The sequence below is a fragment of the Hemiscyllium ocellatum genome, chromosome 13, assembly GCF_020745735.1.
Source record: "Hemiscyllium ocellatum isolate sHemOce1 chromosome 13, sHemOce1.pat.X.cur, whole genome shotgun sequence".
NCBI classification, from domain to species: Eukaryota; Metazoa; Chordata; class Chondrichthyes; order Orectolobiformes; family Hemiscylliidae; genus Hemiscyllium; species Hemiscyllium ocellatum.
In genome coordinates, this window is record NC_083413.1 from 32,618,452 (window position 1) to 32,634,788 (window position 16,337).

Consider the following 16,337-nt stretch of genomic DNA (forward strand, 5'->3'; position numbering starts at 1 on the left):
TAATGTTTTACACTGCTGAGTTTTGCAAGTACTACCGAATGGACATTGCTGTCTTTCCTGAACTGAAAATGTGTTGCTGGTTAAAGCGCAGCAGGTCAGGCAGCATCCAAGGAACAAGAAATTCGACGTTTCGGGCACAAGCCCTTCATCAGGAACACCTTGTATCCAGGAATATTTAATGTCCATGCTTGCCGTTTTTTGATCCAGGTCTCTGTTAAAATCACAATGTCCTATTTTGGCATTGCAATCATTCTTAAGATTAGAAACGCACTAATCTTTCTTTCCACTCTCCGTAAATTCTGTTTTAATTCGTCCACAAGTTCTAGTTCTGAAAGGTCAGTGCTTTACCTAGCTGTCCCCTCCACTGCCAATAAACATGTTTATCTATGACCAAAGAGTTATATATTTCTCTCTGGTTGATTTTTCAGAACATTGAAACAAGGTTAAAGATTTCTCTCCCAAGTGATCTTGGCTCAGCACTAACAGATGGTGTTGTTCTCTGTCATCTCGCTAATCAAGTGAGACCACGGTCAGTGCCCAGTATACATGTGCCATCTCCAGCTGTGGTGAGTATTCTGAATTCTGATGCTATTTAAAAATTGCAATGCTAATGCTGAGTATTTCCCTTTTAGGTAGGATGTGGGTAATGCTTGCTACCTGACAATGGTATAATTGATAAATGATATTCTTGTTATTCATTCACGAGCTGTACATATCGCCAGCTAGTCCAGCATTTAATCCCTAATTCTTGAAATAGGTTGTGATATCTGCCTTTTTGAATAACTGCAATCCATGTGGTGTATGAACATAGAAATGGAATAGGCTATTCAGCCTGTCAAGCTTGCTCTGACATTTTGCACGATCACGGCTCATAAAATATTTAAATACATTTTACCCACATGATCCTCAAAACCCATTATGCATTGATAATCAAATATTTATTAACCTCTATTTTAAATATGATGAAAGACTGAGTTTCCACAGTCTTCTGGCGCAGAGAATTCCCACAATTCACCTCCCTCTGAATAAAAAGAATTTCTCCTCATCTCAATCCACAGTATCATCCTCCTTACTTTTAAATTGTGACCCCTGGTTTTGACTCTCAAGTCAGGGGAAACATTTTATCTGCATCCTCTCCTTAAATATTTTGTAGGTTTCGATGAAATCACCTCTTGTTCTTTGAAATCCTAGAGAATACTGGCCCAGTTTTCTCAATCTCTCTTTGTAGGAGAATCCCATCATCCCAGGAACAAATCTGGAATGTGTTCTACTCAAAAAGCAGGACAAATCCAAACAGACCCATTACCTTACTCTTAATTATCAATGAAATGATAAAAGGTGTTTTGAACGGCACTATCAAGCATCTGTTCATCATTCAACATTAACCATGTCACTGAAGAGACATTTGTGGTCTGCCAGGGCCACTCAGTTTATTGTAGCTTTGGTTAAAACATGGACAAAAGATCTGAATTCTAGAGGTGAGATGAGAGAGAGAGCCCTCAACATCAAGGCTGCATGCAACCGAGTATGGCATCAAGGAGCCCTAGTTAAATTGGAATCAACGGGGCTCAGGGCAAACTCCACTAGTTGTTGTCATATCTGGCGAAGAGGAAGATTGTTGTAGTTGTTAAAAGTCAGTCATCTCCATTCCAGGGCATCTCTGCAGGAAAAGGTCAGACAGTATCTGTGAAGAGAAATCAGAGTTAATGTTTTGGGTCAAGTGACCCTTCCTCAGAACCTGAGGAATCTGATATTGATTTCTGTTTTTCTCTCTGATTTACAGCATCTGCAGTTCTTTTGGTTTTTATTTGGTACTCATCTCTACAGAAGTCCCTCAGGGTAGTGTCCTAGGCCCAACCATCTTCAGCTGCTTCATCAGTGACCTTTCCTCCATCTTAAGGCCAGAAAGGGGATGTTTGATGATGATTGCACCATGTTCAGCACCATTTGTGATTGCTCATATACTGAAGCAGTCCATGTTCAATTGCAACAAGATCTGGATCATTTCCAGGCTTGGGCTGACAAGTGGCAAGTAACATTCACACCATACAAATGCCAGACAATAACCATCCCCAATGCTCCAACATTCTACACACCAACCCTTGACATTCAATGGTGTTAGCATCACTGAATTCCCTGTCAACATACTGGGAATTACCATTGACCAGAAACTCAACTGGACTCACCACATAAATACAGTGATGACCAAATCAGATTAGAGGCTAGGAATACTGTGGTGAGTAACTCATCTCCTTACTCCCCAAAGCCTGTCCACCATCTAAAAGGCAGAAGTCAGGAGTGTAATGGAATATTCCCCACTTGCCTGAATGAATGCAGCTCCAAAAACACTGAAGAAGTTTGACACCATCCAAAGCAAAGTTGCCGCTTGATTAGCATCACATCCACAGTCATCCACTCCCTCTACCATCAATGCTCAGTAGCAGTAGTGTCTCTTATCTACAAGATGCACTGCAGAAATTCACCAAAGATCCTACATCCACTTCCATCTAGAAGGTCAAAGTTAACGGTCAGTTGAGAACACTACCACCTGCAAGTTCCCCTCCAAGCCATATCAGTATCCTAACTTGGAAATACATCACTAGTCTTTCACTGTTTCTGGGTCAAAATCCTGGAATTCCATTCCTGAGGGCATGTGGACTAAGTTCAAGAAGGCAGTTTATCACCATCACTTCAAGAACAGCAAGGGACAGGCACGCATGTTGGCTAGCCAGTGATAAACAATTGAAAAAAAAAACTATCTCTCCAGATTCATTTTCTCAGGGACCTAAATTCACTTTGACCTTTCTCTTCCTTTTCATATATTTAAAGACGCCTTCTCGTCAGTTTTTATATTCCTCACTAGTTTGCCCTGGTAGTTTATTTTTTCCTTTTATTTTGTCCTCCCTTGCTGTGTTCTGAATTTATCCCAGTCTTCGGAGCTATCTCTGACTTTGACCTCGTTATATTTTTTGTTTAAACTTAATACTTTCCTTAACTTCATTGGTTAGCTGTGGTTGGTTTATACTTCTTTTGGAATCATTTCTCTTCCTTGGATATAGTTTTGAGAGTTTTGAATTACCTCCTTAAATGTTTGTACTGCTTGTTTATAGTCTTGCCCCGGCTAATTTATCTGCCCAGTCCGCTTCAGCTAATTCTATCTTCGTTTCATTTTAATCCTTTTATTTAAATTAAACAGAGTTGTTTCTGACCCAAGTTTCTCATTCTTAAATTGAATATTAACTTTTATCATGTTATGTTCACTATTTCCTCGAGATCTTTTACGATCAGGTAATTTATTAAACCTGCTTCCTGACCCATTACCAGATTCAGGATAGTCTATTCCCTGGTTGGCTCCATGACATATTGCTGTTGGAAACTATCCCTTATGCATTCTATGAATTACTTGTTTTGGGTACCGTTTCTAATTTGATTAACCTACTAAATGTGAAGCATAAAAGTATTGTTCTATTCTTTGTATGAGCTCCCATAATTTGTTGATTTATATCTTTTCCCGCATTGTGGCTGCTGTTTGGGGGTTTCTACTCTATTCCTATTAATGTCATCTTTTCTTTGTTGTTATTTACCTCCACCGAAATGGACTGTATGCCATCTGAGCCTAGATCAGCTCTCAATTGTCCTCATTTCATTTCTTACTAATAGTTCTATCCGGTCAACTTTTCCTGCCCTCCTATTTCAAGTAGGGAGACCAAAACTGAACACAGTACTCCAGGTGTGGCCTCACCAATGCCTTGTATAATTGTAACATTGCTTTTTTACTTTTATAATCCAGTCGTTTTGCAACAACTGCCAAGATTCCATTTGCCTTTTTTGTTATATGCTGCACCTACGTCACCACTTTTCTGCGATTCATGCACAAAGATGCCTGTACTTTTCTGCACTGACATACTTTGAATCTGCTTCCCATTTAAACAATAATTTGCCCTTTTTATTTTCCAGCCTCTCACGCTTACTTACATTAAACTCCAGCTGCCAGATTCTGGTCCATTCTCGTAAGCTGTCGATATCCATTTGTAAACTCTATCTCTTCAGTGCACCCTGTTTTCCACCACTTTCGTATCATCCACAAATTTTGTTATGTTATGTTATGCTCTGTCCCTGCTTGGAGATCATTTGTATAGATTCGAAGTAGTTGAGAACTGAACCTTGTGGCACCTTGCTGGTTGTGGTTCGCCATCCAGAGAAGGACCCATTCATCCTGACCATATACTTTTTGTCAGTCAGCCGATACTCTACGCCTAACCTTTTGGGATCGAACTTTCTGGATCAGTCTTTTATGCAGTACATTGTCAAATGCCTTCTGGAAGTCTCGCTATACCACATCCACTGGATCCTCCTTTCCATCTTTCTGGTTACATCGCCAAACAAGTTGTTGAGCCTGTCTTGCCTTTCATGAAACTGCGCTGATGCTGGTGAATTGAGCTTTGGTTTTTCAAATGTTCAGTTATCTCTTACATTATGATTCCCCACTACAGAGGTCAAACTAACTAGTCTATAGTTTCCCACTTTTTGGCTATCAGCTTTTTTGAATAAGGGTGTCACATTAGCATGTTTCTACTTCACTGGTACCTTTCCAAAGTCCAGCAAATTTTGGAATATCATAACTAATGCATCAACTATCTCTGCTGCTACCTCTTTTAATACCCTAGGATACAGGTCATCAGGCACCAGCGACTTATCTGCCTTGAACCCCATGAGTTTAATCAAAACCTTCTACCTAGTTGTGGTAATTTTACAAAATTTCTCTGTGGTAACTGCAGTTTTTGGCAAGAAGTTATTTTCCACTGTGAAAACAGAGACAAAATATTGGTTTAATGTCTCTGCCACTTTTGGGTTTCCCATTATTACCTCACTATTTTCATCCTGTAAATTGCCAACATTTACTTTTGGTATTCCCTCCTTACTTGTACACTTTTCAAAGCTTTCAATATCAAAGAAAAGCCAAATCAAATCTTTTACTAACGATATACAAAATGGGGTGTCAGCATCAAGATCCAAAAAGCTAAGCTAACATCTCAAACTTTATTGAGGTAGTTTATGATGACAACTGCTTTGTTGATTCCTATGTATTTATAATTGCAAGGATTGCTTGAATTTTGGATTGGTTCCCTAATGAATTTTCTGATGTCTTTTTTCCCTTTTCCTCATCCATTATCTATCCCCTCTTGCCCTTTCTGCCACACACTGTTCCCTGACTGAGGTGCACTTGCTTGTTTTGTTTCTGGTTGTAGCCCAAACTGACCATGGCAAAATGCAGACGAAATGTGGAGAATTTCCTGGATGCTTGTAAGAGAATTGGTGTACCACAGGTCTGTACCCTTCTACGTTATAATGGACTTCTCTGTATCCGTATTAAAAATATTGTATCATTGCTGCTGCATGATTAAGTGTACTATTTATCAACAACACCAGCTCCCCACCCAATGTCGATGTCAAGCTTTAATTAAGCCATTATGACCAGAACTGTAGATTTAATTGAGTCAAATCAATTCAGTTTCATTTGATTCGAGAATGTTTGCAGTTAATGGTGTGTAGTTAAATCTATTAATAATTGGAACATTGGTTTAAAGAGATTGAATGTCAAATTGTGTTTTTAACTACATTGTTTTCTAGGATCTTTACTTGAGTTTTGGAATTTAATGAAATAAATAAATTTAATGCATCAACTGAGCTAATAATAAGTCTTTGTATATAACATTGCCTACAGCCAAGCAGTTCTGAAGCTGTGTAACTAAATTCCGAAACTGGTATTGATACGCATTGTGTAATTTGAAGTTGAATTTTTCAGCTTTTTGATGACTTTTCTTCTCTTCAATATTCTATTTTTTGTGGCTTTGATCAGCCATCAAATTTTAATTTTATGTTCTGTGAAATCGGTAATGTGGCTGATTATATCTACATTTTAAGGCAGGAAACCTGATGAATCTTTTAGCTAGATTTTATCCTGCATGTGTAGAAAAAGATTTCAATTCTCTAACAAGTTATAACTTAACATAGTTTGACTGTGTTTAGACCAGATCATTATGGTCCTGCTTTCTGTGACCTTTTTGATACTGTGTTTGGATATGACAGCGTATTGAACATAGCTTACTGTCAAATGAGAAAGTCCTCAAATATACAATCTGCTTTAGCTGCGACAATTGAGCACTTCGGGACAAGAATAGTGTCAAGAGCTATATGTAGCAATCATTTCAGGTAAATTGTTGTTTAACGACATACTTATCCATTATTACCCCATTTTGTTGCTGATACCCCTTTTGGAATAAAACAACATACTTTATACCCTTATTCAGTGTGAACAAAGCCCTAGCAAATCTTTTGCAATTGAATAGGTATATCAACCAACCCGCATAATAACCCTGAAAGCCCATTACTGAAATGGTCTGTATCCAAGGCCTGGACAATATTCAAGCTTTGGCTGAAAAGTAACATTTGAGTCACGCAAGTGCCAGGTAACAACCATCTCCAAAAAGCAAAAATCTTAACTGTCATTCTTCTACAATCACTGGCGTTGCAATTGCTGAATACTCCACTTTCAAAATTGACCAGAAGTTGAACTGGACCAGCCAGATAAATACTGTGGCAATAAGATCAGGCCAGAGTCTAGGAATTCTGCAGTGAATAACTCTGATTGGCATGTAGATTTCCAAAGCCTGTCCACTGTCTATAAGACCCAAGTCAGGCATGTGATGGAATGCTCTCCTCAAGAGGCTTGACACCATCCAGGACAAAGCAGATGGATTGGCACCATATCCTCAATCACTTCCTCCATCACTGATACAAAATTGCAGCTGTTTGCACCATCTCGAAAATACGCTGCAGAAATTCACAAGGCTCCTTAGATAACACTTTTCAAATCCAAGACCACTACCATTGAGAAGGACAAGGGCAGCAGATATATGAGAAAACTATCACCTGTATATAGCCCTTCAAAACACTCAGCGTCCTGACTTAGAAATATATCACTGAACCTCCGTGTCACTGGATCAAAATCCGGGAACTCTGTTGGCATTGTGGCTATGCCTGTACCACATTGCTGCCATGAAAGAATAAGAAAGGGGTACTGTAAACCTCAATTTTGTGTGCTTAATGAAATATAAAAGCTTCTCTACCAGTATGCAATCAATCGATTAAATGCATTGCAGTCATTATAAAACTACACTCAAAACATATCATTAACAAAATGTTGTAATTTACCTCAAAAAATATGAAGAATGTTCAGGAACTACTGATCTTGCAGCTTATAATTTCAGATCAACCTCAAGGAGCATTAATGTATTCAGTAATGTATGGCGAGGTGATGGCTAGTGGTATTATCGCTGCACTGTTAATTCAGAGACCCAGCTAATGTTCTGGGGATCTGGGTTCAAATTCTGCCATGATGGATGGTGTAATTTGAATTCAGTAAACATCTGGAAATAAGTATCTAATGATGACTGTGAGTCCACTGCCAATCGTAAGGAAAAACTCATCTGGTTCACTACTGTCCTTTAGGGAAGGAAACTGCCATCCTTAATTGGTCTGGCTTATATGTTTTTCGAGGCACATAGCAATGTGGTTGACTCTTAACTGCCCTCTGGGCAATTAGGGATGGGCAATAATTTTTACCTCGCCAGCAATGCCCTTATCCCATGAGTGAATAAAGGAAAAAAAACATTTTCCTTCATGCTTTTTGCAAGATACATACTGATCTGGTCTAAATCCCTGGTTTATATTAGCATAAGTGACAGAATATTGATCTCATAACAGTTTCTTACCAATGTTGTTATTCACTTGAAACAAATCCTAAGACTTCACTGGAATCTGAAGTTGTTTGTCTGAGATTCTTAGTGAGCCTAGCTCATGTGCTTAAGGCTTAAAATGTATTAGCAAAGTTAGGAATGTGTAATTGTTTTTCATATAAAAATGAAAGAGTGTGTGTCTATTATGTACTATTTTGAGGGTTATTTTGCTGGGGGCCTGCATATTTTGCTTTGCAGCTAGCTATTGTCCAAATCACTATCTTTCTGAATGTCAGAAATCAGATTTAAAGTGTCATTAGAGTAGATGTCATATGCAAAGGTTTCCAGCAGCTGTGAACCTACTTATTTTCATTTATTTATAATGTATACAAACAGATTTAAATAGAAGACCACAGCTGTAATATTCAATATAATCTAAGAGCTAGACACGGATGTGACAAAACTTGAATCCTTCATTTTTTACCGAATGAAACTTTTCATCTGCCCACCATCCTTCAAACATCACATGGAATACAGAGAGAGCTAGCCAGTTGGATGCAGAATTGGCATGAAGGTAGAAGACAGAGGATGGTGGTGGAGAGTTGCGTTTCAGACTGGAGGCCTGTGACTAGCGGTGTGCCATGAAGATTGGGTCTGGGTCTACTGCTTTTTGTCATTTGTATAACTGATTTGGATGTGAACATAGGAGGTATAGTTAATAAGTTTGTAGATGACACCAAAATTGGAGGTGTAATGGACAATGAAGAAGGTTACCTCCGATTACATTGGGATCTTGATCAGATGGGCCAATGGGCCAAGGAGTGGCTGATGGAGTTTAGTTTTGATAAATGTGAGGTGTTCCATTTGTGGAAGACAAATCAGGGCAGTACTTATACACTAAATGGTAAGGTCTTATGGAGTGTTGCTGAACAAAGACCTTGGAGTGCAGGTTCATAGTTCCTTGAAAGTGGAGTCATATATAGATAGGATAATAAAGAAGGCATTTGGTTTGCTTGCCTTTATTAGTCAGTGCATTGAGTACAGGGGTTGGGAGATCATGTTGCAACTGTTTAGGACATTGGTTGGGCCAGTTTTGGAATGTTGTGTGCAATTCTGGTCTCCCTGCTAAGGAAGGATGTTGTGAAACTTGAAAGGACTCAGAAAAGATTTACAAGGATGTTGTCAGAGTTGAGGATTTGAGCTATAGGGTTGCAGGGTAACCTTATCAAGGTATATAAAATCCTGATGGGCATGGATAGCATAAATAGACACAATCTTTTCCCTGGGGTGTGGGAGTCCAAAACTAGAGAGCATAGGTTTAGGGTGAGAGGGGAAAAATTTAAAAGGGACGTAAGGGGCAATGTTTTCACTTAGAGATTTGGCACATCTATAGAGTGAGCTGCCAGAGGAAGTGGTGGAGGCTGGTACAATTGCAACATTTAAAAGACATCTGGATGGGCATATGATTAAAAAGAGTTTAGAGCAATATGGGCCAAATGATGGCAAATAGGACTAGATTTATTTAGGATATCTGGTCGGCATGGACAAATTGGACTGAATGGTCTGTTTCTGTGCTGTACTTTTCTCTCTGATTCTGCTTTTCCAGAAAGGAATTCAGGAGTTTTAATGGTCTGTCTTTTCTCAATTTATGCAGAAGGATTGAGAATAAAAGAGAGATGAAAATTCCTGATTTTTGTTTGCTAATGTTCATCCTAGTTTTGACATCTGATACCCCTCAACATAACTTTGTTCACAACAAATAATTGTCCAGCAGAAGCAAGTGATTCAGTAGTGGTTAGAAATTGAAACAAGGGATGATACTACCACCAACTAACAGCTTATTCTAGTATTAAAACTGTAATTTTCTCATAAGAATTCAGTTAAATTGAACAGAAGCAACCTGTTTCAACTTTACAGCATGGATTTCATCTATATGAAAAAATTCTTAAAATTCCTTTGTAAATCAAAACAAATAATCAAATAGATTTTGAATAGTTAAACCCAACATTCAATTCTTTGACAAGTCTTCAACATTTTACACTTGTTTCCACAAAGAAAGAGAGTAAGGTGAACAATAATTGGAACTTCTTTTAAATTAATGCTTCCTTTAAATTGGATACTGATTTTTGGAAGTTAATTGCACACCTTATGTTTATGTGCTTGAATCTGAAATGGGAGAAAGATAAAAATAATTGAGAGTAAATGTTGCATGCTGATTTTTCTCAACTAATTTTTCTCTGTCATTTCTCTCCTGCTATCACTGAAATATTGGAAGGATGACCTTTGCTCTTCATCTGATGTGCTCCAAGCCAACCTCCTCAGCACTCAAAAGACGGTTGACATGCTACTGACTTTGGGAGCAAGCATAACCAGTCCTGTTCTCACCCCCTTCTCTGGTGGCCAGCTTGCAGGCTTTGCTCTTTTTTACATCAATGTGATGCTGCTGCTTTTTGCTGTGTACCATTGGGTCGCTGCGTTCTAATTAGAAAGAATGTGTAAGGGAAAGTGGAGGGTGGGGAGAGAGTGACTGCAAAGTGCATTTGGCCTTAGTTTCAAAATCACAAATGTTTCTAAGTACAGTGAGATTATTTTTAATAAAGATTTCATACTCCTGGTATTTTGGAAGAAAAGCCATTCACAGTGCCTTTCGTACTATTTCTCATGACATTTAATTGATTTTGTTGTCTAGATGCCGCTTTTTTCTGCTACTCATTCAGTTCAGTCAACATTCCATTGTTTGACTGAAAAGTTTATGCTTTCTTGGCTGACATTATAGTTTTTACTAAAAATTAAGGTTTACGTAATTGCAATTCCATCAGAATAATATTTGGGTTTTCTTGTTAATCAGATTAAAGATTTTTTCAAAATATCAAGGCTCAGTTTACACTTTTGTTGGGTTAATTCTGAAAATGGGATCATTGTTAGATAATGGAGTATACTTGTGGTGTTCATTTTAATGAGACCTCCAACGCCCAACTTTCAACGTTTGTAAATGAGCTCCTGGAACAAGGAAGATAGTACATTGAAAAACCTTAACTTAAAAAAAATTTGTTCTTTTTGTCAACCAATTGCTGGACTGTTTTGATTATGTTCAAGAACCCGTGGTTTTTAATCCACTACATTAAGTTATTAATCCTGTTGTTTCAGATGTTGGTGGCTGGTGTAGAACTTAATAGTTGTAGAAGTATTACTTATCTTCATGTCAATTTATTCTGCACATGTGGATATGTGAGAAAACTTTTGCACATGCTGTGTCTGGACTTCACTGCACTATCACTGCTGCATATATATTAGTATTAAACATTACAAGATTTGATCATTCATTTAAACATCATTACAAGAATAGATAGTTTCAGTAGCAATAAATACTACATAAAATTCATTTCTCCCATCTGTTTAATTTGTATTTACATTAAATTTAACCATTATCAATCAATCTTTGGTCCTGCCACCATAATTAATGTTTCACCACTCCTGATAACTAATATGCAAAAGCACACTGTTGTTGATCTATATCATTAGCTTAACATTCGTATGATAGAGAAAATCATTTAAATTAGTGGAATAAAGATTGGCTCGTGGGAACAGATGAACTTTATGCTACTTAACCCTTATATTTCATAAATGCCATAACTTAGGCATTTTCTAGAGATCTACCTATTCAGTTACACAATTGATATCAAAGCTGTGATTTAAGAGTTATGGTACCTGATTTAGCACCATAATCTCAAAAGAAAACCTCACTGATATAAAGTTGATATATCTTTTTCCTTTGTATTGAAACATTAAATTTGATGATATTTGAAAATATTGATAATCTTGACACAAAGATTGTGCTTTTTTGTGCAATGCCATTTCACATCTGCTATTGCATAAACCAAGTGTTACTGTTTCTTTAACCTTCAAGCATACGATTTGCAAAATTAGAACATTTATATTGTCAACTTCTAATTTTGTTCAATTATCATTTATGTTTATTTAACAAGTTATTTTCTTATTCCTAGTGACAAAAGTATATATTTATTTAAATAATTCTTCACATTTTCACAGTGGACATTGTGTTGAAGTTATTGGTTGCTAACACCTTAAATTCAGTAACTGGAAATACATTCATAGTGGCCAGAAATAAAGTTATATCAAACTTTTATTTCTTACATATTATCCCTCTCATCCAATGCATTTTATACCCTAATAAGCTCAGCAGGTACTTTTCATTAGAGATGAAACCAGAATGTATTTCCTTTAGCTAAGAGGCATGTTTATCCTTGTTCTGGTTCCATTGGTGTTAACTGCCATGCAAAGATGGCCTGTTATTCCCATGTGAACCAAGACAGCATTTCAACACAGAGTGCAAACCCTTTGGGCATTCACTGCCCCATTCCAAAAGGATGGAAATCAGAATTTTGGCACAATTTATTTTTCATTTTTTGTCCAACTATCTCTCAAATCAAGTCTAGCAACTCTGTTACTATCCAACTGAGATTTCCTGATTCAGTTCAAATGTGGGTATAAGCCTGAGACCTTCCTGGTCTTTTCAACTCAGGGCAGAATTAATATTGTTTATGACCATTCTTCCAGCCATGAGTACTTTCCAAGTACAAGTTTTATTGGTCCATTAATACTATACTTGAAGTAATTGAAGAATAATAAATTTTCCATCAAATCCTTAGAGTGTAGAAGCAGGCCTTTCAGCCCATTGAGTCCACACCATCCATCTGAAGAGCATCCACCCTGACCCACCTCATCCCTGTAACTCTGCAATTAAATTTTGTAAAATCATCTAACTTTGAAGAAACAGTAGACCATATTCTCTAAGGAAAATTACAGATTTTCTGTGAAATTGGAAGGAAATTAAATTACAAATGATTGAGGATGTAGTAGGAGCCCATTCTAGTGCACCATTATGAAGATAAATGCAAAATTACTGCTGATTTTATGAAATCTGATGGATGGGAATTAAATTAATTGAATTTTTTTTAAATAGAGATTTTTGGTTTATGAAAACATTATGTATTCTTAAAAACAGGAGCATATTTATAGAATTTTCTTAAGTCACTTTCTTTTTAATTAATTTTCCAGTTCAGTTTGTTTTTCATTCAACAGGAAAGAATATTACTGATAAAATGTAGTGGATAATTATAAGTTTATATTATTTATTCTTGACCAGTTCTTCTGAGGATTTAAAACATTATGTTTTTATTTTATTTTAATTTAAGATTGTCATTACTTGGTATTTTAGTGCGGGTCCTACTTTTTCTTGGTATAGGAAGTTATTTTCTGTGTAATGCATTCTGCAGCTGGGTCAGGAATTAATGAACATATGCTGGACAAATCTCAGTAACAGATATCAAATTTGTGCCTTGAATTTACCAGGGTGCTGTAAATATAAGTTTTACACATTCATGCCCAGGACACTAATTTTTAAATCCTGTATATGCAAAATACGATCTTGTCAAACCTGACTCAACATCTTTAATTTTAAAAACTTGTTATTCACCTCACATGTACAGCAGCAAACTTTGGTTCCATTGAAGTTTGGAGATCTAAGTTTCCATCCAAAAATCATCATCCAGACAAGAATAAGACATTATTTTATTTACTTTTTGCACTTTCTTAATGTGTCAGCCATGTTATGGGTTCAGGTGCATGGAAATCATGGAGTGTGAGATTTCATTTTTTGCCAGTGGTGCTTGATTAGTGATAAACCCTGATGTTACTGTTCACAACTTCATTCCACCCAACTTCTGTTGTTGTTTGTTCCCACATGCATCAATTTGCTTGTATGCAAGCAATTAGCATTTAAAATTAATTTTTGTCATATTATTTTGTTTTTCAAATTTTCTATGTTTGGTTTTCGTTTCACATGTATGTCATTTGTTAATTTTGTTTTTCTCCCTTGTCCTTTTGTTCCCCTCCCTTTTTTTTTCATTGTTTAGGATCGATTGTGCCTACCCCTTCACATTCTAGAAGAGAAAGGACTGGCACAGGTAGCCGTGACAATAGAATATCTGCTTGAGCTCGCCCCTACCAAACAGCACCATTAATCAACTACCTAGAGACTACACGTGATGGGCACCTCACACAAGAAACACTGTAACAGTAAAATTGAATATGTTTCAAGTTGGCCTCCATGATCAATTTTATCACACTCCCCTTTAGCATCTACATAATGGCTTTCTGAAAATGAGTTGCTAAATGTGATTTTTTTTAATGCTTTTTTTCAAAAATACAGCACTTAATTTGTTTTCCAACTTGGGGACCATGATACAAATTATTTCTATAACATTTAAAATGGGTATACGTTGCACTGAGTGAACAAATGGACCTAGGAACTAGATCAGGATGTCTTGCTTTGTGACTTAGTCCAGTAAATAGCTCACCAATTCATTTCATACCGGACATAATTCAATCTTTACCTGGTGCCGGTAAGACCAAATTTTTCAGGAATATTGTATTTCACTGATATATAAATAGGAATAAAAAGCAATTAAAAATATGACCCATAGAAGCTAAGCTAACTTGCACCCCAGATGAGAAAGCTGGAGTGGAATGGAAGGATCTCCTTCAAACAGCCCTTTCTTCAATCTCAGGTAGACCTACAGAGGTTTCATCAGCCTTGGTCTCTCATCCTGACATGGTCAAGAATCGCACCCCCCCACACAAACACACACAGATGTACCTATACATACACATGCCCCTTGTTATCCTGCTCCTGGGTCTTCATCTTTAGCAGCACATCAATAAGACAGCTGGCACCAGAATGCAACGGACTAATACGATTGGGGCGGTTGGACTGTCAGCCTACTTGCACTCTTTGGAGCTTTAACTGGCTGTGGAGTATCCATCAGAGAGGAAATCGAAAATTCATATCCAGCAGCAAAACCACGGAGGTGTGGCCAGCATATCCTTTTCATGTGTTTTCCCTGTCTGATAGTGAGTGATGTAAACATTTGCACAAGTGCATGAATATCTAGTCAGAAGCTTTCTTTCAGTATAGAAGTAGTATATTTCGCTGGTAGCTAAACCCAACTGTACATTGACATATAAGGATGTTATATGGTGTTTCAATGAGTTTATTTTAGAAATTATGCACTGTACTCTCAAATGGATCAGTACTGTATGATTTGTTCCAGGTTTGGTACTGAGGTTTCCTTCGTTCGGGTTATATATTTTACTTACTTAGGAATTCCTTTCTTTTGACTTCATATATTCATTTTCACAATATTCTGAATGATTTAAGTATGCTGATAGAATTTACTCTTCATATTATAAATTATATTCATGCAGTATAAATATATATTTATTCATAGCACATAAGTATGATAATGCAATCACTAAGTTACTCAGCCATATTTGCATAATGTAGTGATTAGCACTTTACCATGTGGCATTGATGATGCCAGTCAATTCATGGCATCGGAAGGGAACCTGTCTGCGATATGGGCTTGCTACATGAAATATAGCACAGAATCTTTGACTACATTGTTGTGAACTTACGTATCCCCATTTTTATGAATAGTATAAAATTGAATGCACAGTGAAAAATAGTGGAATGGGGTCTGTGTCAACTTTAGCTTTTTTTTGACTTAATTGTAGGTTAAACATGAAAGATACCCTTATTTGTGGAATAAATTGTATATTAATTGTTTAATGTGCTGGAATCTCTCAATTTGAGCAATGTACACTTGCAATAACTAAACCAAAAGTTTTCAAACTTAGAAATCATTGATCCCTATAATACACCTTTAAATTATTTAGATGTTCACACCAAAATTTTGTCACTATTTTTAAAGAAGTTATTTATTTTCACACCATTTTAACAAAGTGTTCTTTGCTTAAAACTTGGGATGGATTTTAACCATCCGAAGGGATTTCTGTTTTTTTTAATTATGACTTGAACTGAAAGGTTTTTGCCTGCACTTTCTCTTTTCTTTGTAAATAGTTCCTTTTTTTTCTGTAACTGTTCATGTTTATTTTCAAGAACTGCTTTGGTTCAAATTATGATATTTGAATTTGTTACTTATGTTTTATGATTTAGTTACCAACCGAGTTAATTGGTTTCCATTTTGTCATTTCATGTCTCCTAAAAATAAGTATCTGATTGGTTTAAAAAATAGCTGACCTTTTAAAAATTACTTTGATTGACATTGAAAACAGTCTCGACCAGGCTAAAATCATACACATTGTCTTCGAAGTGAAGTTACCTGTACTAGGGCAGTTCCCTTGTATTAGTTTTCATCCGACATGTTTCTCCTCGTCAAAATCATTGAGTAGCAGATTAATTATTCTTGTTCACAAATAATCCCTGAGAAAGCACATGTTATATTACTGATGCAAGAACCATTTGTTTAAGGACCTAATTCCAACTCAGAAACAGGTGGGTTGAGATGTAAGGTGTAAGGAGAACAAAGACACAGCATGGATTCAGAAAGGGAAGGTTATGTTTGACAAACTTCTTTGAGGATGTAACAAACACAGTGGATGGACGGGGGAGCAGGTGGACGTTGTATACTTGGATTTCGAGAAGGCATTCAATAAGGTGTTGCATCAAAGATTCTGGATTAGTGGTGCTGGAAAAGCACAGTAGTTCAGGCAGCA

The 16,337-nt window shown here is 36.8% G+C and overlaps 1 protein-coding gene across 1 annotated transcript in view; it reads left to right on the forward strand.

Annotated features, from left to right (window-relative positions):
• The window catches only part of lrch3 (leucine-rich repeats and calponin homology (CH) domain containing 3), a 205,428-nt gene extending 189,929 nt beyond the window's left edge, over positions 1–15,499 (forward strand). Inside the window, exons 18-20 of the mRNA XM_060834713.1 lie at positions 429–566; positions 5,250–5,327; positions 13,676–15,499. Coding sequence (XP_060690696.1) covers positions 429–566; positions 5,250–5,327; positions 13,676–13,783 — 324 coding nt within the window. The 3' untranslated portion in view covers positions 13,784–15,499. The remainder of the gene's footprint in view (positions 1–428; positions 567–5,249; positions 5,328–13,675) is intronic.
• The last annotated feature ends 838 nt before the right edge of the window (positions 15,500–16,337 follow it).